The 21,820-nt window shown below is 67.4% G+C and overlaps 7 protein-coding genes across 7 annotated transcripts; 5 read left to right on the plus strand and 2 right to left on the minus strand.

The window, feature by feature from the left end:
* Positions 1–166: 166 nt before the first annotated feature.
* EMIHUDRAFT_109348 (hypothetical protein) lies at positions 167–776 on the plus strand (the record flags this gene model as incomplete). Its single annotated transcript, XM_005790817.1, has 2 exons — positions 167–395; positions 463–776. 2 exons carry the CDS (start codon positions 167–169, stop codon positions 774–776), a joined length of 543 nt encoding a protein of 180 aa, XP_005790874.1.
* Positions 777–6,030: 5,254 nt separating this feature from the next.
* On the plus strand, positions 6,031–7,141 carry EMIHUDRAFT_466841 (hypothetical protein; the record flags this gene model as incomplete). The annotated part of the gene is made up of 2 exons (XM_005790818.1): positions 6,031–6,868; positions 6,959–7,141. Exons 1-2 carry the CDS (start codon positions 6,035–6,037, stop codon positions 7,139–7,141), a joined length of 1,017 nt encoding a protein of 338 aa, XP_005790875.1. The 5' UTR covers positions 6,031–6,034.
* A 442-nt stretch (positions 7,142–7,583) lies between these two features.
* On the minus strand, positions 7,584–8,426 carry EMIHUDRAFT_224518 (hypothetical protein; the record flags this gene model as incomplete). The annotated part of the gene is made up of 2 exons (XM_005790819.1): positions 7,584–8,021; positions 8,145–8,426. The coding sequence occupies 2 exons, from the start codon at positions 8,424–8,426 to the stop codon at positions 7,584–7,586; spliced, it is 720 nt and encodes a 239-aa protein (XP_005790876.1).
* Positions 8,427–10,274: 1,848 nt separating this feature from the next.
* Positions 10,275–11,619, plus strand: EMIHUDRAFT_224520 (hypothetical protein; the record flags this gene model as incomplete). The annotated part of the gene is made up of 4 exons (XM_005790820.1): positions 10,275–10,310; positions 10,408–10,994; positions 11,087–11,395; positions 11,550–11,619. The coding sequence occupies 4 exons, from the start codon at positions 10,275–10,277 to the stop codon at positions 11,617–11,619; spliced, it is 1,002 nt and encodes a 333-aa protein (XP_005790877.1).
* A 549-nt stretch (positions 11,620–12,168) lies between these two features.
* EMIHUDRAFT_454648 (hypothetical protein) lies at positions 12,169–15,520 on the plus strand (the record flags this gene model as incomplete). The annotated part of the gene is made up of 8 exons (XM_005790821.1): positions 12,169–12,638; positions 12,753–12,800; positions 12,932–13,113; positions 13,386–13,441; positions 13,828–14,174; positions 14,475–14,706; positions 15,263–15,345; positions 15,500–15,520. Exons 1-8 carry the CDS (start codon positions 12,222–12,224, stop codon positions 15,518–15,520), a joined length of 1,386 nt encoding a protein of 461 aa, XP_005790878.1. The 5' UTR covers positions 12,169–12,221.
* Positions 15,521–15,876: 356 nt separating this feature from the next.
* Positions 15,877–17,926, minus strand: EMIHUDRAFT_224522 (hypothetical protein; the record flags this gene model as incomplete). Its single annotated transcript, XM_005790822.1, has 3 exons — positions 15,877–16,052; positions 16,125–16,482; positions 17,000–17,926. 3 exons carry the CDS (start codon positions 17,924–17,926, stop codon positions 15,877–15,879), a joined length of 1,461 nt encoding a protein of 486 aa, XP_005790879.1.
* Positions 17,927–19,633: 1,707 nt separating this feature from the next.
* EMIHUDRAFT_70243 (hypothetical protein) lies at positions 19,634–20,678 on the plus strand (the record flags this gene model as incomplete). Its single annotated transcript, XM_005790823.1, has 2 exons — positions 19,634–20,314; positions 20,409–20,678. The coding sequence occupies 2 exons, from the start codon at positions 19,634–19,636 to the stop codon at positions 20,676–20,678; spliced, it is 951 nt and encodes a 316-aa protein (XP_005790880.1).
* Between the last annotated feature and the right edge of the window lie 1,142 nt (positions 20,679–21,820).

A 21,820-nucleotide genomic window follows, 5' to 3' on the forward strand; every position in this document is an offset into this window, starting at 1 on the left:
AGGGTGGAAACCCATCCCTTCGGATGCAGCGGCATTGTGCGGGAAGGGGGCGAGGAGCTTCGGGTTGCCGGGCGGACCAGCGGGACGGTGAACCAAACTACCCCTTAAAAGGTGAATGGCGCTTCTCCATGGGGCGGAACAACACCCCCTTCCTCAACTGCCCCACATGATGGTGGTGGAGGAGGAGGAGGAGGGGATCGACAACGAGGAGGAGGCACCGAGACGGTCGGCGAGCTCGTCGGCGAGCTCAGAGCTGCGGTGGAAGGTCCCTCCCGGCGGATCGCTGCTCCTCGAGTCCGTCTACAGCCGCGAGCCGTACCCGTCCGCGCCTACTCGCGCCTCGCTGGCGGAGCAGCTGCAGACGACTCCCCGGCGAGTGTCGACCTGGTTTCAAAGTGAGTCGCTGCGGGGCGAGGAGTCCCCACCTCTTGCCCCCACCCACTCCTCGCCCGCACCGCGCAGACAAGCGCTCGCGCGACGACCCGTGGGCACTCAAGCGGCACCAGGAGCGCTTCGAGCGGAGCAAGGAGGAGGAGGTGGAGGAGGAGGAGGGGAGCGGCGGCGAAGAGGCCCCGCGCGTGATCCTCAAGCTGGCGGGTTTCGAGGCGTGGGAGGCGGAGCAGGCGGCAGCGCTTGCTCCACCCCTGCGGCCTATCAAAGGGATGGTTCAAGAGATCAATGGATTGATCAATAGGCAGCGCGTGAGCCGTGGAGCAAGGAGGAAGACGAGAAGATCCTGGCGCTGGTGCGCACACACGGCCGCAGGTGGCGGCTGACCGGCGCGGAGGAGGCTTCCGGCGTGGCAGTGAGCGCCGCGCCGGAAGCTGCGCCGCCGCCCCCCTCCCGCAAGCGCAAGCGCGTGCGCGCGAACCCAAAGATGGCCGCCGAGACAAAGAACGAGCACCGAGAGAACACTTGCCCGCCACTGGACACGCGCTCGCGCGCGAGATTTTTTTGCTTTCTCTCTTCTTCTGCGTTGCCGTTGGCCGGCAGCGCAGGGGGCCAGTTCTCTTTTTTTGAAGGGTGACGGTGCATTCTTTCAATGACTAGAAGGCCTACCCCTTTTCCTCGCTTAAAGATATTGTGTTGTGCGGGGCCGCGGGGGCAGGCCGGAGGCCGCCGGCAGACGAGAGCCAGTCTAACGAGGCGGACTGTAGGCACAAGCGGCAAAGCAAGGGCATCCGAATCAGAAGACACGACAGGAGTGGCTTTGCGTCATGTCCGTCCTGTCATCGGCGAAGCTTGGGCAACGGCAATGTCGTGGGGATGGGCGGTGCTGCAACCGGCCTTGGAGCCCTCGTCTCATGTCGAGAGCTGATCGTCAGACACAGTGGAGGCTCCGCCGAGTTCAACGAGTTGGTCATCAATCAAGCGGCCCTTGATGCGCCCTGGCCCCCTCCATCTCATGTGCGCCATGCAAGCAGCGATCACTGCAACGCTCGCCAAAGCAATCCCAACAATCGGCAGCAGTGCCTGCGGCAAAGGTTCGCTTTCCAACGGGACGCCGTCGCCTGAGCCAGCCTCGCCAGAGCCTAGGTCGGCATCGCCGTGGAGATCAGACATGTGGCTCTCGGCGGCGGCGGCAGGGAGGCGGCGGTATGAAGTAGCGAAGGCAAGGCGAAGGACCAGCAACAATCACGACGACTGGACACCGTGAATATCACGTCTTTTTTTTGTTTTGTTATTTACGCTTTTTTTTCAATTCTTTCGGCCTCGCGAGCGTGACCGCCGTGACCTCGCGGCCTTCGACAAAGTGACTACTCGCGAGCTTCTCTACCAGGTATGGCGGACACTGATCTCCTCGAGCAGTCCGCAGGGGTCGTGCATGCGGCCCAGAGCGGCGACGAGGCGGCCGTGCGTGCGTGGGTCGCCGGCGGCGGCGACGTCAACGAGACGCTGGAAGTGTTTGGCGCCGAGTACCGTCTGCTGGCGTGTGCCGCGGAAGGCGGCCACGAAGACGTGGTTGACCTGTTGCTGCAGCTCGGCGCGGAGGTAAACTGGCAGTGCGGCGTCGGCGGCGCGTCAGCGCTGCTAGCCGCAGCCGAATACGGCCGCCCCGCCGTCGTGCTGCGCCTGCTGCGGGCGGGCGCAGACATGGCGATGCGAAATGATTCTGGACAGACGGCGCTGCAGCTGGCGAAACGAAGCGGCAATGCCGCGTGCGTCGACGCCTTTCGGAGGTACCTCGAGGAGATGAGGGACCAACGCCAGGCAGCGGGCGGGGCGGGCGACGCTTCCTCGGCCGATGCGGCTGCGCCGTCGCCGCAGGGAGGCGGAGAGGGCCGCGCGCTTCCTGGCGAGGCTGTGAAGGCGGCGCTTCGAGAAGGCAACGAGCCGGCACTGTTGGCGTGGCTCGGCGGCGGCGGGCGGGTCAACGCGACGTACGATGACGACGCCACGCTGCTGATGAACGCCGCCTCGTTCGGCCGCGATCACGTAGTCGAGTTGCTGCTGGGGGCCGGCGCGGAGATCGACCTTCAGGACAACAACGGCTGGACCGCGCTGATGTACGCCGCCCTCGACGGCCAATCCACCGTCGCATATAATCTCTGGAGGCACGGAGCGGACATCGACCTGCAAGACAGTGAGGGCTTGACCGCGCTGATGCACGCCGCCCGCGCGGGCCATCCCGCTGTCGTATCCCAACTGTTGCGGGCGGGCGCAGACATGACAGCACGCGATGAGTTTGGCACGACGGCGCTGGAGATGGCCAAGGAGAAGGGCCACGCCGAGTGCGTGCGCGCCCTCGAGGAGCATGCAGAGGCGGCGATGTCTGCACCCACCCGCCCAGTCTCGCCTGCGTTGGCGGTGGAGGAGGGCGGCGCGGTGCTTCCTCCCGAGGTTGTGTCGGCGGTTGCAGATGGCGAAGAGCCGGCGCTGTTGGAGTGGCTCGGCGGCGGCGGGCGGGTCAACGCGACGTACGAGGAGGGTGATGCGACCGGCCTCACGTTGCTGATGACAGCCGCCACCTACGGCGACGAGTGGCTTGGGGGGAGAGGTCTTGGGGGGAGAGGGAGGGGCTAGGGGAGGTGGTGCCGCAGGTCTGCGTAGTCGAGAATTGCGCCGGTGAAGTCTGCGCGGTCGAGTCGCGCCCCTACCCGAAGCACGGCAGAAGGGACGTGTCCGGGACGTGCCCGGGACGTGTCCCCGAGGCGGTCGAGTCGCGCGCCTTGAAGGTCTGCGCCGCGCAAGTCTGCTCGCTGGAGGAAGAGGCAGCGCTCCATCTCGCGGTACGTGCCGGCCGGCTGGAGGTGAGTGCCTACGCGGCGAAGCAAGCCGTGGCGGGTGAGTCGTTCAGTCACCACTCCGCCGGCTGGAGGTGCAATGCATGCCGGGGTAAATCTCGAACAGGCATCGGTTGGGAGGAGGAGAGGGCGAGGGCGGCGGCGGCGACGGCGGTGGCGACGGCGGCATGGGGGGCGCCGACGGCGGCGGTGAAGGGGGGGGTGAGGGGGGCGGCGACGGCGGCGGCGGCGGCGGTGGCGACGACGGGGGCGGAGAGGGGGGCGGTGACGGGGGCGGAGAGGGGGGTGGCGAGGGCGGCGGCGAGGGCGGGAGCGGCGGCGGCGGCGAGGGCGGCGGCGAAAGCGGCGGCGAGGGCGGCGGCAACGGCGACGGCGGCGACGGTGGCGGCGGCGACGGCGGCGGCAGCGTGGGTGGCGGCGGGAGCGGCGGCGGTGGCGTCGGCGGCGGTGAGGGCGGCGGAGAAGGTGGCGGCGGTGAAGGTGGCGGCGGCGAGGGCGGCGGCGGGCGCGCGGGTGGCGGTGACGGTGGGGGCGGTGAGGGCGAGGGCGGCGAGGGCGGCGGCGGCGGCGGCGGAAGAGGAGGCGGCGGCAGCGGCGGCGGCGGCGGCGCCGAGGGCGGTGGCTCTTCTGGGCACGGTGGCATATCTCTGCCGCCGCAGTAGCGGCAGGCGGGATGGACGGACCCGGCGTTGCATCCCAGGCCTTTATGCGCGTCTCTCCACGGCGTGTAGCATGCCTCGTCCCTGTAGCAGGCGAGGCCGCCGCCGCACGTCGCCCGCGGCACCACGCTGCATGGCAGCGGAGGGCTGGGAGGCGGACTCGGAGGGCGAGGAGGCGGAGTGGGCGGGCGCGGCGGCGGCGGCGGCGGAGAGGGCGGCGGCGGCTGCGCGGGTGGCGGTAAAGGCGATGGCGGTGGCGCCCACCGCACGCCTTGCGGCAGGGCGAAGGGCAGGGGTGGCGGCGGCGGTGGGGAGGCGGCGGGCAGCCGGACGTTTCTCACCTTTATCTTGCAGACGGCGTCAAAGGCGGTCGCCGGCACGGCCTGCTTGATGGGGAGCCGCTGCAGGATGCAGCGCGTGCGGCCGCGCGGTCGGGTAAAGATCTGGTATTCGTATCCAGTGCACCACTTCAGCCCGAGGCACTGCTCCTGGCAGGCGGCCTCGCTCGCGTCCCAGGTGACGTCGCTGGGGAGGGCGGCCCGAGTGCGGCCTCCCGCCTTGACGTTAACGCAGGACCCGCTGGCGCGACCCGCCGGCGCGATAAACGAGGTGAGGGACATCGCAGGCATCGTGCAGCGAAGAGGTGTGTCCACGCACACAGCCGCTGAGTCAACACGCCGTGCAGCGTTTTCTTATGTTGTGACGGAGGAGGGAGGCAGGGAGGGAGGTAGGGAGAGAGAGAGAGAGAGAGAGAGAGAGAGAGAGAGAGAGAGAGAGAGAGAGAGAGAGAGAGAGAGAGAGAGAGAGAGAGAGAGAGAGAGAGAGAGAGAGAGAGAGAAAGCGGATAGCAAACAAGAACACAACGCACTATGACAAGGAAGCGATCCCACGACAGCGATTGTGGGGACTACATGAACATGAACATGATCCGTACGTGAAGGGAGAGAGAGATTTTTAGCAGCAAATACCAAACAACTCTAACACTCACACGTCATTTGTCGTGAAGGGTGGAGGGGCCCGTCCGCGGAGCTAGGCGGCGCGGGCACCCTCCACTGGGGCCGGACAAGAGGCCGTTTGCCGCTTGCTTGTTCTTGATCCAGTTGGTGCGCATCTTGCGCGCCTGCTTGTTGATGTTTTCGGCGTCGCCCGCCACCGCCGCCATGGAGATCTGCTGCGTGTGGTGGACGACGAAGGAGGAGGCGCTCGCCGACGCCGCCCCGTACACCGTCCGGTCCGTGTTGGTGCCCGCCGCTTCCTTGGCGAACACGTGGAGGAACTGCCTGGTGGGCGGCGCAATGCCACCCAAAGTTTCCACGAGCACCAGCCGCGTTATGGCTTTCTTGACCCACTTCGCGTCGTAGCTGCGTCGTAGTACTGCGCCCCATCCACTTCCAGCCTGCATGCATTCTTCCTGAGCATTCTTCTAGACCGTCACCCGTGGTCTTTGACCCATCCCTTTCCAGTCGAGTGGTCGAGCGGTCCGTCCACCTGACGGCCACGCTCCTTGCACCCCACGACCCCCCCGTCAACGCCTTGTCCAGCGTGTTTCCAAACCCGTAGAGGTGGCCCACCGACGCCACATTGCCACCATTGTCCCACGAGCCCCTCCCCGCCGTCGTCGACTTGATGAGCGGGTTCCAGCACTTGACCTCGTAATCCACGTCCCGCATCGTGGCGAAGTCGCCGCCGAGCTCGCAGATGTCAGTCACGGACGTGTCGTTGAGGTGCCGCGTCACCTCGGGCTTCTCCTTGTCCCCGAGGATGATGCTGCCAACCGAGCGTGCCCGGATGGCATTCTGGGCGGCCCTTAGCACCCCGTTGTGCTTGGAGGTGCGGTCGCCTTTGTTGGAGTTGGCGAGGGAGTCGCCCTTGGCCTTGCACTCTCCCAGACGTGCACGCCCGCGGCGGCCTTCTCGACGAAAGTGGGCGCAATCACCGACAAGTATAGCCCGTGCCTGCGCTGTATCGCCGTCAGGAACATCGCGAGAGAGAGAGAAGAATTCTTAGAATACAACTGTCTCACAGCACAGGCGCTGGGCGCGGACAGAGAGGGAAAAAAGAGAGACTGGCGCTCGCTTTTCCCGCACGCTTTTGCCAACCACCGTGCTGCTTCCAACCGAGCGTCACAAAATGAATGTGCTCCTCGCCACTGCCTGCACCAGTATGTGCCGCATCAAGCACGGCCCCGCCCCATCCGCCCACTGCTCGCCGCGCAAGCACATCGCGATCCACCACCTGCACATGCGAAAAGCGGGGGGCACATCCGTCCGGGAAAACATACGCGCAGCCTGCGATGGAAACGGTCAATTCGACAGCTTCAAGGAGACCGAGTGGGGTGCCTACAACTGGACCCAGTCCGCAGCGCACGTGGCCCGCCGCACACGGTCCGCCGGCTCTGCCGCCCAGTCGCCGCCGCCGCCCGACAGCGCTCTCATCACGTCTCTGCGGCCGCCCCTCGACCGGCTGCTCTCCTCGTACCTCTTCGAAGGAGGCGTGCCAGAGCAGTGCTGGGCGTACGCGCACGAGTACGAGGGCGACATTGACCTCACCGGCGATGCGCCGTCGCCCCACTGGAGCGCAATGAACTGGACCTTTATCCAGCGCTGCTTTGCCAATCACGCTCACCTGGAGCCGTTCGACGCCTTCATGGCGCGGCACCACCCCCACACGTATGGCGCATTCGAGGAACTCGGATACCGCAAGTACTACGGGCCCAACTACTATCTGCGAAAGGTGCTGGCTGGTGCAAAGGGCAACAACCCGTGCGGCGACATCGACGCCGCGCCACAGAACTGGACCTGCATGGTTGAGTTTGCGACGCGGCTGATGCTCGAGTCGTTCGAGGTGATCGTCCTCCACCACAGTGGCGGCCCGCTGGTCCTGCGAAACGCGCGCCGCCACGGCGCCGTGCCCTGCTGCCTCGATGGCGTGGACTGGACGAACCTGACGAAGTTCAGCGCCGAGGTCCCTCACCGCCGCCTCTCTCCCCACCGCCCCAGCCTCTCTCCTCCCTGCGCACCACTCTCTTCTCACCGCGGCCTGCGCCGCTGCCAGGGCAACATCCACCGCGCCGGATGGATCGACAAGCGGCTCTCCAGCATCTCCAAGCTGATGGAGGGCCAGATCCCTTTGGTCTACCCGGCGCTGTGGCGGGAGCTGACGCTCGCCCACGCGCCCGACCAAGCGCTGTACGACGCGCTAGTGGCGCACGCGAGCCAAGCGGCGAGCTGTGACTGACGACAAAGTGTATGCTTTGGTTGGAGACAAGTGCCATGTAAGAGTGAACCCACTAGGCACTAACCCATTGCCAGGCGACGCAGGGCAGGCGATGGGAGAGAGGTCCAGAACAGATGCGTAGAGCCCAAACACGTGCGACTGGCCGACTCGCAGGCTCCGGCGGCCCAGGCCTCAAGTTCTATATACGTAGGGGGGGTGTGCGTTTTCACTTCGAGAGATGCGATGAAATTGACTTCCTGCTGTCAAAGAATTAATTGAAGAAAGACGGTCGGGGATCACGGAGCTACGTGAGTGGGAGTTGTAGGATTCCCCCTCGTCGTGCAAACGAACCAGCACCATCCAATCACTCAGAGAAGGAACTAAATGAGCGCCCGCCCCGCACCGCTTTCCAGCGCCCGGGCCGCCGGGCCGCCGTGCTATGGTGCTACAGGCGACGACTGCCTCATGTAACTACGTTGGACGGCTCGCGGGCCACGGCCGCAGGACGGGTCGGCGCGGCATCGTTCGGTGGGATGCGATCCAACTCGGCGAGGGCGGAGCATGCACTGCACACCACCATGGCCTCGTCTTCGATGCAGAACGTCGACGAGGTTAGCGGGCAGACCAGCGGGTCGGCGCAGACGAAGCACTCCCCCATTGGTAGCGGAGGCGCAGGCACGAGCTGCTTCATGCTGTCGTCATCCGCCGCCGTTGCGCCGCCGCCGACGGGGATGTGCGGCTCGACCTCGGCCGTGGCGCCGCTGCAGTTGGGCTGCATCACCGTGTGGTTGATTTTGAGCTGCAGCTTGCATCCGTCGCGCAGCAATTTCTTGAGCACGGAGTGGACGGTCTGGTCGATGATCGTGCTCAACTGAAAGCGGAGGCGCGGAGGCCCTGGGGGCTACGTGCATATGGACATGGACATGGACATGGACATGCACATGCACATGCACATGCACATGCACATGTGCATGCACATGTACATGACATGTGGAGGGGCTGTGCGAGCATGTGGGCCGCTCACCAGTTCTCGGCGGTGCACGAAGAGCTTGTCGAAGCCGGGCTTGGACAGGATGATTTGCACTTCGAGCGAGATTTTATACCGGCACTCGAACTCGTGGTTGAAGCTGCGGCACGTCGTCTGCTTCCCAAATGCGATGCGGACCCCGTGCGGGGCTGCGAATGCAAATGTGCCGCGGAGCTGCTGGAGGAGGTAAGAACGGACCGCGCTGCCCTTCTGCTGGATTGGCTGCTTGTGGATCGGCGGCACTCGCCGTGCGGCGTGGGCGCAGAGGAAGTCAGCCATGTTGCGGCTGTCGCAAACGCGCGTCCTTGGCGATCGATTGTGCTCTCTTTCCCCGCCTTCGGCCCAAAATTGGCTCATCGATAAAGGCGAGCGGTCAAGTGCTCCAAGGTCGCATAGAAAAGTTGGCACCAGTTGCACACCTGCAAAAAACAAATCTCGCTCCCCCTCTCGCCTCCGGAGGCGGACGACCGACTCTCTCTCTCTCGTCATTCATCAATCCATCAATCAATCACATCTCCTGGTCTGCTTTACCCGCCCATGAAGCGCGCCTTCTTTCTCGATCGCGCGGCACGCCTCGTCGAGCACCTCCCTTGGCGGCAGGGAGCACTCGCGCGGGCCACCGGCGCCGCCCCCCCGATGTCATACACCCTAGCGCGGCTCGCCTGCGCGCGGCGGAAGCGCTTCGGCAGCGCCTTGCCCTCCTCCTCCGCCTGCCCCTTCCGCGGCTGTCAGGTGCGCCAGCACCGTCATCGCAGTCCCCTGCTCAAAGATGCACCAGCCGCGGCCTCCATCGCCCTCGTACTGCTGAATGACGGAGGTGCCTGTGACGCTGGCGTAGAAGTTCCCCATTATTCCCTCATCCAGGACGCTCTTGAACATCGCCGCGTCCGAGGTAGCGGCGGACGGCGGCAAGAGTTGTGCCATGAGGGTCTGGGTGAAGCGCTGTGAGCCAGCCGTGCGAGAGCGGCGCGAGGATCGAGCGGTCACCTCGCTTGAGCATCGCCACCGCCTCGTCGCACGGGACAAAAGCTTCTGTCGGCAGGTCCTGCCTCCTCTTCCGCCCCCCCGTGCGACGTCGAAGGCGTGTCGGGCTCGATTGTGGCCCGCACCATCGTAGATTCCGCTGCCGAGTTGAAGAAGAAGCTCGCCACGCTCGACAAGAAGATTGAAACGAAGCTGGGGGGGGAGCGTTCAGCGGCGGAGTAGGGGGGGCGAGTGTGATGCCAAGCGCAAGCCCCAAGCGCGGAGTCCGGAGAAGCGGGAGTGACGAACGGGACGAAGAGAGTGACGAAGAGAGTGGCGAAGATAGTGAAGAGAGTGTCGAGAGCAGCGATTGAAAGACGAGGATAGTGGGCGATTGGTGGAATTGAGAATGGGTATAAAACAAATCTGAGTCCGTGGCGACGCCCTCCGTGCGCCTCCGCGACGCGGAGGGGGGAGACATAACACCTCACTTTTTTTTCCCGACCCCTCCCGACTCCTAACGAGAGACGGATCACGCAAGTCGCGACCGTCGTGGGCGCGGGCGAGGAGGCGGAACCGCTTTCGCTTGACGTGCCGGTTCCCGGTGACGTGCCAGAACGGGGCCGTCGACGCGTTCGGACCGAGTCCGTACGAGACAAAGGACGCCGGAAAGAGACTTGGCGTGCCGCCCCGCTCCCGGTAGTGGGCTTTGAGCGCGCTTTGCGTGGGCGTCCCGGAGGTCGCAAAGGAGTGGCGCCTTCGAAGCACGTCCGCAAAGACGGGAATGGCGTCGCGGCGGGCGAGGAAGAGGCCGGTGTTGGTGCCGTGCGGGTCGACGGAGAAGCGAATTGGTGCGGTGACGACAGGCAGAGCGACGCACCGCCGCTGTGCCACGACGTCTGCGTCGAGCCAGAGCACCGCGTCGCAGTCTTTCTCCAAGAGCCGCATCGTGAGGGCGAGCTTGTCCCACTTCGCGTCGCTCGTGTCGTTTACCTGCCGCTCGGAGACGCAGTGTGTCTTCCACCCGCTCGCCTCCCCGACGCGGCGCCGCGCGCCGCAGACGGCGCTCCACAATGGCAAAAACGAGCCGCTCACGCTCGTCGCGATGCAATTCTGCTCCAGCTGCTCCATGACAGCGTGTACGGCGGCTGGCGAACATTTGGCATGTCGCTGCCTACTCCGACGCTCTGGATCGACGCTGTCTGCCCCACGCGCTCATCGCGAGGCTGCAGGGCTTTGGCTCGCGCGACGCCGCAGGGCAGCGACCGCGGTCACATACCCGGCGGACCCGCACAAGAGCGGCACTGGGCTCGGTAGTCGGTGGCACGCGCTGCTGCAGGCTCTCGAGTGGGCGGCTCTGCAGCGCGATAGCCGCGTCGTCCTGTCTGAGGTCGGGGAGAAGGGCGTGCCCTACCTGGCGCGGCGAGGCTGCGCCGTCTCCTCAGAACGCTGCTTCTTCCAGGACCTCGACACCTGCGACTCCGTCACCGCGTGCTCGGCCACGCGGGTCGTCGGCACCGTCGGCTGGGGCTTCCCTCAGAACGTGACGCGGCAGCGCATGGGTCGGCGACGGTGGAAGGCGGTCTGGGAGGCGCCTGTGCCCGCCGTCTTCAAGGGCCGCCGCAGCCTGCTGTGGTGGCAGTCGCAGCTCGCCCTTTTCGCGCTACAGCCAGCGCCCTCGACGCTGGCCATGCTCGACGCCGAGTGGGTGCGGGGGCGCGGCCGGACGGGCAACAAGCCGGCGAGGAGGCGGCGCTACCGGAGCTGGGAAGAGCTCCACCCGTACGTCAGCATGCACGTGCGGTGGGGCGACAAGTGCTGGAGGGAGGCGACCTGCCGCAGCGCACGGGACTACGCGAAGGCGGCCGAATCGCTGCGGAGGCGGTTTGGCGTCTCTCGCCTCGCGCTGTCGTCCGAGGACCCCGAGGCGATCAGCCTGATCCCCGAGGCGCTGGGCGACGACTGCGGACTGGGAGGTTTTCGGCGGGCAAACGGTTCGGCCAGGCCCTCAAGGCAAACCTGCCCGCCTTTGACGCGGGGAAGGCTGCGGCGGACCTCGCGGCGCACAGCAAGCCACAGAGCAGCCTGCGGTGGCCTGGGGAGTCCCCGCGGCCGCAGGCGCAGCCGCCCGGCGAGGCGGAGGCTGGCCCGAGCGAGGCGACCAGGCAGCTCGCCGCGCTCAACGTCTCGTCGCAGTCGATCGTCAACCTGCTCGTCTCCGCCGCAGCAGACTACATCGTGTGCACCACCTCGTCCAACTGGTGCCGCGTCGTCGTCAAGCTGGGGTGCGCGCTGCAGGGGCGCTGCCCACGCGCCGCGTCTTCATGGACGAGTGGGACTGGGACTTAACCATGAGCGCGGGACGGCGATGCGGGAGCCGAGCTTTCGCTCGTTCTCGCAGATCCCGCGGGACAGGTGGGCTCTCCTGCTCCTGACAAGGGACACGACAGGCTCGCAGCGCGGTGCACGGTGGAATCCCAACTCCACTGGCGGTCTCATCTCAGTCTAGCGACCTTCCTCCGACTTCTCACCGGCAGTCTCTCACTACCACGGGCACACTGACACAGGGGTGGCAGGGGCGGCGGCATGAGTCTCCCACATACTATGCGGGCCTCACTAGAGGTGCGGCCTGCGCGTGTCCTCGCCCTTGGGAAGGTCTTGAGGGGGGAGGGGAAGGGGCTGTGTGTCTGTGGACTGTGCATGCATGCATGCATGCATGCATGCATGCATGTGTGTGTGTGTGTGTGTGTGTGTGTGTGTGTGTGTGTGTGTGTGTGTGTGTGTGTGTGTGTGTGTGTGTGTGTGTGTGTGTGTGTGTGTGTGTGTGTGTGTGTGTGTGTGTGTGTGTGTGTGCGTGCGTGTGTGTGTGTGTGTGCGTGTGTGCGAGCCGCCCTGAACGCCACGAGCGCGCCGCGAGCGCCGTAGCGCCGGCGAGCGCCGTCGGCAGCGCGCGACCGCCACCCAAAAGTGGAGGTACCGGCCTGCTCTATCAACCCCGCAGCCGCGGTGGCGCGACCGGTTCAAACAGTCGGAGTCGAGTTTCTTTTCTGAGTGAGTGCACAACGCAGCCTCGAACCGCACACAGCTCCACGCCCCCGCTGCACTGTCCCGATGAGCGCAGCGAGCCACCTCTACTGGTCACGCGCGCCCACGAACCCCGAGGGATCCGTCGCTCCGAAGAAGATCAGCACCAACACCAGTTCGCCGGCGGCGGCGGTGGACGCAGACAAACCCTGGTGTCCCATCTTTAAGTGGGGGCAGCGTGGCGGAACCGTCTACCTCACCATCTTTGTGCCGTGCCTCAAGGGCACGGACGACGTCAGTATCGACATCACCGATCGCGCCGTCGAATTTCGAGCCGAACGGGTCGCGGAGTTTGCGGGCGGACGCTCGGCGGCGAGATCGTACCGGCTGCAGCTGCAGCTCTTTGCAGAGGTTGACGCCTCCCGGTGCGTGCACCACTTGCGGCACGACCACGTGCGCGTCGAGCTGGCCAAGCGGCGCAACCAGCCGTGGCGATCGCTCCAGGCCCGCAAGCAGCGCCACGACTGCAGCCACTCGTCACCACCCCGTCTCCCGCCTGCAGCCACTGCCTCCTAGCACCTCTCACGCCGCACCCTCGCCTACCTCGCCCTCCCGCAGGCGCCCGGTGTCCCCAAGAACCCAAACGAGCGGCCCGACTTCGACCACGTGCGCATGCCCCTCCACTCGACTTCCTCTCCCCGCCTTTCTCCGGCTGCCGCCGCCGCCGCCGCCGCCAATGCCATCGCCTCTGCCACCGCCTCCACCGCCGCCAACAGCCGCCCCCCTCCCCCCCACAGGTCGATTCGGACGACTCGGACTCTGACTCGCAGCCCACGCCCAGACCCCGCCGCGCCACCCCACCGGATCGGGCGAGCGGCGGGCGAGGCGGCAGGGGAGGCGTGGTGGCGCTTCTCTCAGGCTGCGTTGAGGCAGCCTCGGGCGCGCTTCGCGGCCTCACCGCGGCGGAGGCGCGGCGAGGGTGAAAGAACGGGGGGGGGGGGGGGGGGGGGGGATCCAACCGCAACGGGGGAGGGGGGGAGGGGTTCGAGAGCCCTGCCCGCCCGCCGCCCCCGCCAAGGTTGCGCTGGTGCTGCTCGTCGCGGCGCACGTGCTTGCTTGCCCCTTCACAAAGGTCGAGGAGAGCTTCAACCTCCAGGCTCCCCACACCGACCCACACCGACCCACACCGACCCAGATTGCCCCACACCGCCCCAGATCGCCCCAGATCGGACTGCAGCCCTTGCGGCTCAGGCCCGAGAGCGGGAGGCGGCAACCAGCAGCGGCTGACGACTCGCAAACCTCACAATGTTCCGAGCCTGGGCCTTGCCTAGTGCGGACACCTCACCCCTCTGACGCTGTCTCGCCGAGCGTCTCCCGGCAGTGGCACGCTGCTGCCCGCCCACACCTCTCTTCTCCCTCTCCCCCTCCCTCTCCCCCTCCCTCTCCCCCTCCCTCTCCCCCTCCCTCTCCCCCTCCCTCTCCCCCTTCCTCTCCCCTCCCGCAGGCTGTCCACGACCTCCTCTTCCACCGCACCGACATCGCCCAGTACGACCACCACGCCTTCCCGGGTGACTTCCTAGACACCTCCGAGACACTTCCCGTCCCACCCCCGGGCCACGCAGGCGTCGTGCCTAGACACTTCCGAGACACTTCCGAGACGCCTCCCCTCCCACGCCACCCGCGGGCCACACAGGCGTCGTGCCGCGCACATTCGTCGGCGCGCTCCTGCTCGCCGCCGCCTCTGCGCCGGCCGTGCTCGCGCTGCAGCTCGCCGAAGCGCCGAAGCTGTACGCGCAGGTCGCCGTCCGCGTCACTCTCGGGCTCGCATCCGCCGCCGCGACGGCGCGAGTACACCGGGCTGTGGCGCGCCGCTTCGGTCGGCAGAGCGGGCTCGCCTTCCTCACGCTGTCGCTGGTGCAGTTCCACCCTCTCTTTTACGGCTCGCGCACGCTGCCAAACACGTTTGGCGTCCTCGCCTCGTCGCTCGCCACCGCGGCGTGGCTCGAGGGGCGGCACCAGGCCGCACTCTCCACCCTGACGGTCCGCAGAGCCCCTCCCCCCGCCGAGCCCCTCCCGAGCCGCCAAGGCCTCGAGCCGCCAAGGCCTCGAGCCTCCAAGGGCGCCTCCTCTCCACACGCCGCGCCGCCTGCTCAGGTCGGCACCGTCATCTTCCGCTTCGACTTGCTGCTGCTGCTCGCGCCGCTCACCCTCCTCGTCGCCGCGCGGAGGCAGCTGCCGCTCGCCACCATCGCCGCCACAGGCATCGGCTCGGGCGCCGCCGCGCTGCTGCCCACTCTGCTGCTCGACTCGCTCCTGTGGCGCCGCCCGCTCTGGCCGGAGGGGGAGGTGCTGCTTGCAAACACGGTCGGCAACATGAGCGCGAACTACGGCACATCGCCCGCCGGGTGGTACTTCTACTCGGCGCTGCCGCGCGCACTCTCGCTCGCCTACCCGCTCGCGCTCGCCTCCCTGCCGCTCGTGCCGCGCGCGCGCGAGTACGTCGGCGTCGCTCTGTGCTTCGTCGCGCTCTACTCGCTGCTGCCGCACAAGGCGATTCTGATAGTCATCACCTGTGTGACTTCACTGCCACTGTTCGGATCCCTGCTCTCTGCTGCCGCACAAGGAGCTCCGCTTCATCCTCTACGCGGCGCCGCTCCTCAACGCGGGCGCCGCCGCCGCCCTCGCGCACCTCGTCGCGCGCCTCCCGCCGCGGAACGCAAAGACGGCTGGCCGCCGCACCGCCGCCGTGCTCGGCCGCGCCGCCATCGCCGCGAGCCTCGCGGGCAGCCTTGCGCTCGCGTGCTGCTTCACCGCTGCGGCGCGGCTCAACTACCCCGGCGCCCACGCCCTGCTCGCTCTCCACGCGTCGTCGCCTCCCCGCGGGACGCGCGGGCCTCGCGTGCACGTCGGTGTCGAGGCGGCCATCTCCGGCGTCTCGCGCTTCCTCGAGCTGCCTCCTCCGTGGCAGTACTCGAAGGCCGAGGGGCTCGCCCCGGCGCAGCTCACCCGCTTCTCGCACCTGCTCACTGGCGCCAACGACGACGCCACGCGCGACCTGCCAGGCCCCCGCCCCACGGCCGCGCCTCTCCCGGCCCTGCCGCCCCTCTCACTTGCTCGCCTTGGAGTAGGCTTCGAGCTCGCACACGTCGAGAGAGGCTTCACGCGCGTGGCGATGCGGCCGCCTTTCCTGCTCACCGAGCCGAAGATCAACGTGCTGCGCCGCCGCAAGGAGGGGGCGGTGGGGCGCGCCGCCGCCGCCGCCACCGAAGGCGACTATTTCCTGTGAGCGAGAGGACTCCTGCGTGGCGAACAGTGAGGGATTGAGCACGACGTGTGTCCTTGCCAGACGCGCGCCTCGTTCGTAGTTTATATCTGACGACTTCTGACTCGCGCGCTTTTTTGGGTTTATTGTGGCGGCGTAGGGGCGTAGGCCGTGTTGTGGGTGTGCGCGCGCGCCCGCGCAGCTGGAGCGTAGCGTTGAGATATATGATACAATCGAAGGGTCGCGCGCGCGAGTCACACCTCCCCGTCCGCCCTGATAACGTATGACCGCGTGGCGCGTGGGTATAATGGAGAGCGCGTAGTTCGTACCGAGAATCAAAGAGTCACGACCGTACCGCGCGGGCGCCCGCAACACTTCCCGCAACGTACCACGCACATAGACATACCGCGGGCCGGCTGCCCGAACGCCGAAGGGGAGATTGCAGCGCTCGGCTGCGCTCTGGCACGGAGCGCAGCAAGTTCACGCCCTCACGTCACCGTGAGCACGCCACTCCCACTCCCCGAAGCCCCCTCGCCCGCTGAAGATGCGGCCGGCGGACGTCGCCAGGCGGACCAGGAAGAAAAGGAGGATGCAGATCCAGACGGAGGACACGTCCGGGCGGAGCGAGAGGGCGATCCCGGTCAGCCAGCCGATGGCTACGTGCACAGGAGAGGGCTGGGGTGAGGAGGCGTGGTAAAAGGTGGGAGCGACGGGTGAGAAGGCGCCACCGATCGCGGTGGAGAGCGTCGCGAGCGCGAGGTACTTGTACGACAGCCCGGCCCCGAGCAGGACGGCCTCGCAGAGCGCGTTCGGTGCGACGAGCGGCGTGCAGAGCGCGGCCCAGCCGAAGAGGCGGCGCGCGCTCTCTCGCGTGGCCGGGTCGGACGGGATGAGGAAAGAGGACGCAGGGCCGGCCAGCGAGAGCAGCAGGAGCGCGGTCGCGCCGCCGAGTACGCCGGCACGGCGCAGCAGCCGCAGCAGCAGCGCGCGTGCGCCGTGCAAGTCGCCGCGCGAGATGCGGCGCGAGCAGAGGACCTGCCCGGCGACGGCGGGCGCCTCAGCCGCGAGGACGAGGAGGAGCCACGCCTGCGGCGGCTCTCGGCACGGACGCGTCATGGACGTGTCGCGTGTCCCGCGAGGCGGCGAGGGAGAGGCGCCTTGAGCGCCACCACGAGCCGTGAGGAGGTGTCCAGGAGGTGTCCAGAAAGTGTCCAGAAAGTGTCCAGACAGTGCCCAGGAGGTGTCCAGGAGGTGTCTAGGAAGGCGCCTTGAGCGCCACCCCGTGCGCGGCGATGGCGGACGGCCCGAGCCGCCGTGCGACCGTCGACGCGATATAAACCCAGCAGCCAAGGACGGCGCTGGTGCGGGTCAGAGTCGCCGCGCTCGTGCCCGCCAGCCGGCGCCGCGCCGCCGCCTCCTCCTCCGCCGCCTCCTCCGCCGCCTCCTCGCCGCCAGGGCTCCCCGCGGCCGGCGCTAGTGCAGAGGCGGCGGCAGCGGCGGCCGCGGCGGGAACGGCGGAGGCGGGGTCGGAGGCGGCGGCGGAGGGAGGGCGCGAGAAGAGCTGGCGGTGGAGGGAGCGGAGCAGCAGGCAGCAGGCGACGACCTGGGATGCGCCCGTGGCGGTGGCGGCGCCGGTGACGCCGAGTCGCGCCGGCCAAATCATCAGTCCTGGGTCGAGCAGCAGGTTTGCGAGCGAGGCGACCAGCCCCGCCCGCAGAGGCGCGCTCGTGTCGCCCATTCCCCGGAAGATGCCCTCGCTCGCAGACAGGGCGAGCGCCGCCGGGAGGGCGAGCGCGCGCATGCGAGCGTACGCGAGGGCATCCGGGTGCAGCGGCGAGCCCACCGGAGCGCCCATCAGCCCGACGCACCACGGCGCCGCAGGCCCCGCCAGTAGCAGAGTGAGGAAGGCGCCGACGAGAACTGCGAGCTGCAGCGTCCGCCGCGCGAACGCCACGGCCGCCGGCCGACGCCCCTGCGCGAAGAGCCTGACGAGAGTGGACGAGGCGCTCTCCCGCAGCGCGAGCGAGGCGGCGATGCAGAGCGTGAAAATCTCGCTGCTCGCCGCCACCGCGCCCAGCGCTACCGAGGAGCACGTTCGGCCGACGAAGAGCGTGTCAACGACGCCAAGGAATGGGTCCATGAGCGTATTTAGCAGCGCAGGCACGGCGATGGCGAGGATCTCCGCGTTCTCGGCCGCCCGCGCGGCGGCTCTCGCCGCGAGGGAAGCCTCCTCCGGAGCTTCTTCCGTCAGGCTGGGCGCAGTGGCGCAGCAACGGACGCCCCCCGCTCTCGGTGGCCGCTCGGGAGGCGGCCCTTGCCAGCGACGGAAGGCGCAGCAGCCGCCTCCAGCACGAGCGGTGGCCTCCAGCGCGAGAACAGGAGGGCGACCGAGAGCGGGAGGCGTCCGTTGCCAACACTGGAGACCGCACAGCAATGGAGCGGAAGATGCCGCTGTGAGCCGGCTGCTGCTGAGGCCTAGGCTGCCACCAGCAAGTAACAGCACCAGACGAGCAGGAACCAGATTGTACATCAACCCTGTTGCGACCAGAGGGCCGACCGATGCGAGCCCGCCGTTATTTTTTTGCTTTTTGGCCCTCACCCACGGGGTAGGTAGGGTAGGTCTGGGCCCTCCCGTCGGGTTTTCCCCTCTCTTCACGCTGGAATTTTCACAGCAGAAAAAGAAATTTTCCGCGCAATCCGGTCCCCTTCACGCTCCGCACACTGTCGACACTGACGCCGCCGTATCACCTTAGGTTATGTATGGGCACGACTACCCGCCTGGAAGGCGCTCTCATCAGCAAGTCATCCAGTCACCAACTCCTGCGCGTTTACGCTTGACTACGATCTACGTGGAAACCATGCAGTGGATGCAGCTCGATCAAAACGGCGACGCCAACAGCTGGTCCCTGGGCCGAGGATGAGGTGCGAGCCATGGATGCTCGACCCAAGCGTGCACCAAGTCGCTCACATTCCGTGAGTTCGTCAACGGGCCGAACGTCTCCAAGTCGACTGCGATCTCGAACTCCGACAACTCAGCTCACACCCTAAATCTATCTGCCTTCGGCACTGAGCCAACGGAGCCATCGCGCACGCCCGCATCGCGTGCGGCTCCGAGGTCTCCCGCCGAGACCGGCTCGGCGCGGCTTTGACTGACGTGACTGACTGATGAGTGCTTGCGAGAGAGAGATTTTTAGCAATGCTTGCGATGGATGATCTCCAAAACCAAAATGCAAATGCGGAGTGGCCCCACTTTGGCGTGCAGATCCTGCGTCTCTCACTGTGCCCGAACAAAGAGGCGGGTACCGCTGCAGGTCCCCCACTAGTACTGTCGAGGACTAAAGTCTGGGCAGGTTGTCGGGGACGACACGATCCCGGCATGAACACGCCGATCTGGCAAAATCCCGAGTGCCTACCGCACGCGCCGCGTCGCGGCGCGTGCGGTAGGCTTTGTTTGAAGTTAAAAGTCGAATCAGGGCGCCGTCGGCGTTGTCCCCCGATTTTGTCCCACGCTGCGCTAGGTCCCACGGACCGCCCGTCCGGCACCGCTCCGGGACGCACGCCGGCGTGAACCATCAAGCTTGCTGTACGGCCCCGGCATCGCCTCCCCTGGCTTAGCTAGACTGAGAGATATTGTGCACATGGTTGGTCTCTACAATATATACCACTGACACTTTACCTCTCCCAGAGGCCAGAGCTCGTCCCGGTCCGACACGGCCATCCTCGGCCTCCGGAGGGCCCCCGGCCGCGGCGCGAATTCCGCGGCGCGGTGCGGCGGCGTCACAAATCCGACCACCCACAGAGCACCGGGACGCGGTCGGGTGATCTGAAGCACAACTAGGCGTATGCATTGCCCATCCAGGGCTATCACCTGGACCTATCAACAGGCGCCTGTGGCGCCGTGGTCAGGAGCTGCTCTCCAACCTTTAAACACTTTCGGCACAGTAGAAGAAACACGCGGCGCCGCTGTAGACTGTTGCCTGCAGCCTGGCTGTACATAGGTACCCGGGTACCGAGCTCGTTCGCGCGCCCCCCAACACTAAGCTCCCTAGCCAGCCACGCTGTCTAAGGCTCTAAGCTAGGCTCCTGGCCAGGAGGAGCAACAGTTGCTTGACGCCGCTGCCTCCAACACCGACATATGCTCCGCACTGCCGCCATCGCCGCTGCCGGCGCCGCCGTGGCGGCATGCTTGTACGCCTTGACGCGCCGGCCGCGGCTCGCCTTCGACCTGCCCGGGACGATGTCCGCCATCGTCGCCAGAGACGCCGCGTGCACCGTCGTCACCGTGCCGACGCCGCAGCCGGCGGCAGGCGAGGTGCTCATCCAGGTCAGAGCGACCGCAATCAACCGGTTGGATGTGATGCAGCGGCGTGGCAAGAGTCCCGTCCCGAAGGGTGTGACAGAGGTTCTCGGTCTCGAGGCGGCGGGCATAGTCGTGGCGACCAGCTCAGCGGCCTTTGAGGTCGGTGACGAGGTGCTCGCGCTGGTGCCGGGCGGAAGCTACGCCGAGTACGTCGCGGTCGACGCGACCACCGTCATGCGCAAGCCGCGATCGATGTCGTGGGCCGAGGCCGCCTCGGTGCCGGAGGCCTGGCTGACGGCGTCGCTCAACCTGCGGCTCGCAAACGTGTCGCCTGGAGAGACCGTCCTCATCCACGCGGCCGCGTCGGGCGTCGGTGTCGCCTCGGTCCAGCTTGCGCGGGCGGCGGGCGCGCGCGTGCTTGTGACTGTGGGATCCGCGGCGAAGCTCGAGCTCGCGCAGTCGCTCGGCGCGAGCGGCGGCGCTCTGCGGCACGACGGGCCGTGGATAGAGGCGGTCCGTGCGGCAGCGCCGGGCGGCAAGGTGGACGCGGTGCTCGACTGCGTCGCCGGCGCGTACGCGGAGCAGAACGTCGAGGCCCTCGGCGTCGACGGGAGGTTGGTCTCTGGACTCTCTTCTCTGAACCGCTCCCGCTCCCCGACTCTCTCTCTCTCCTGCTAGGTGGGTGCTCTACAGCCTCCTCTCGGGCCCAGAGATGCCCGAGGGGCTCGCCAAGGGCTTCTTGGCGACCCTGATGAAGAAGCGCGTCCAGCTTCTCGCCACCACGCTCCGCACGCGCAGCAGGCCCTTCAAGAAGGAGCTCGTCGACGCCTTCGCTGCGCAGGTGCTGCCGCACATCGGCTCGCGCTTCCGTCACGTCATCGACAAGGAGTTCGACGGCCTCGCCTCGGCCCAAGCCGCGCACGACTACCTCGAGAGCAACGCAAATGCGGGCAAGGTGGTCCTGAAAGTCAGCCAGCTCTAAGAGTAGCTGGGAAGCTGAGCCACTAGCTCGGCAACGAGGGACAGCGGACGACGAGCGTTTGTGTGTCTATTTTGGCCATACCCATAGAGCAAAGTACCGCGAGCGAGACGTAAGAACCGAGATACGCTACACGAACCACTGCACGCACGACCACGCGACGCCCCCCCTCTCGAGCGCGCTCACATATTCATGTGTGCATGCACTCTTTGTGTGTCACTGCTTTTGCGCCACCGGGATGCACTCGCGCGCGTGCGTGGGCCAGTGGGCGTGCTGGCAAGCCACGCCGCAATAGGCCGTCACTTGGCAGCGGCCGCAGACGTTGAGCTGCACGAGGGTGCCTTTGCAGTTGGCGCAAACCTTCACCGCCTGATGCTGCGCCTGCTGCTGCGCAAGCTGCTGCGCCTGCTGCTGCGCCTGCTGCTGCTGCCGCGCCTGCTGCTGCTGCCGCGCCAGCTGCTGCTGCCGCGCCAGCTGCTGCGCGCTCTCCGCCAGCTGCTGCGCGCTCTCCGCCAGCTGTGCCGACTGCTGCTCCGTGGGCGGACCCTGTCCGCCCTGCGGCCGCGGCACACCCTGCATCTGCGCTGCAATCATCTGGAGGGTGGGGGCCGGCGGGGGTTAGAAAGGGGGAGGGGTGGGTCAAAGGGGAGTCGCGAGACCGGCAGCGCCTGCTGCGCCCCTTGCTGCCCGTGCTGCATCTGCTGGGCAATCACGCTCGCGTCTGGCATCGGCACGCTCCCTGCGGAGGACCCCAACCCCGGTGCCACCGGCATCGGCATCGGCGGCCACGGCACCTGGACTTGGGCCTGGCTGGGCGCCCAAGCAGAGTACGGCGCTGCCGACGCGGCGGTGGGTGGGGGAGCGGGCGGCGTGGCGGCGGGCGGCGCGGCGGGCGGCGCCGGGCGGTTGGCGGCGGCCGTGGCGCGTCGCTCAACTGCGGCGATGCCAGCCTCGGCCGCCGCCTTTGCCACGCCGATCGCCTCCAGCAGCTGGGCGAGGGCAGCCTCCCGGTGCGGGTCTGCGGGCGGCTGGCTCGCCGCCGCCGGAGCCGCGGCCGGCGCGCTCTCGCCGCCCGCCGCCGCGAGGAAGTCGGAGGATGACCCGGCCGCCGGGGGGGCACCGGCGGCGGCGGGCGCGGCGGCGGG

This window comes from Emiliania huxleyi (genome assembly GCF_000372725.1).
Source record: "Emiliania huxleyi CCMP1516 chromosome Unknown EMIHUscaffold_118, whole genome shotgun sequence".
NCBI lineage: Eukaryota > Haptophyta > Isochrysidales > Noelaerhabdaceae > Emiliania > Emiliania huxleyi.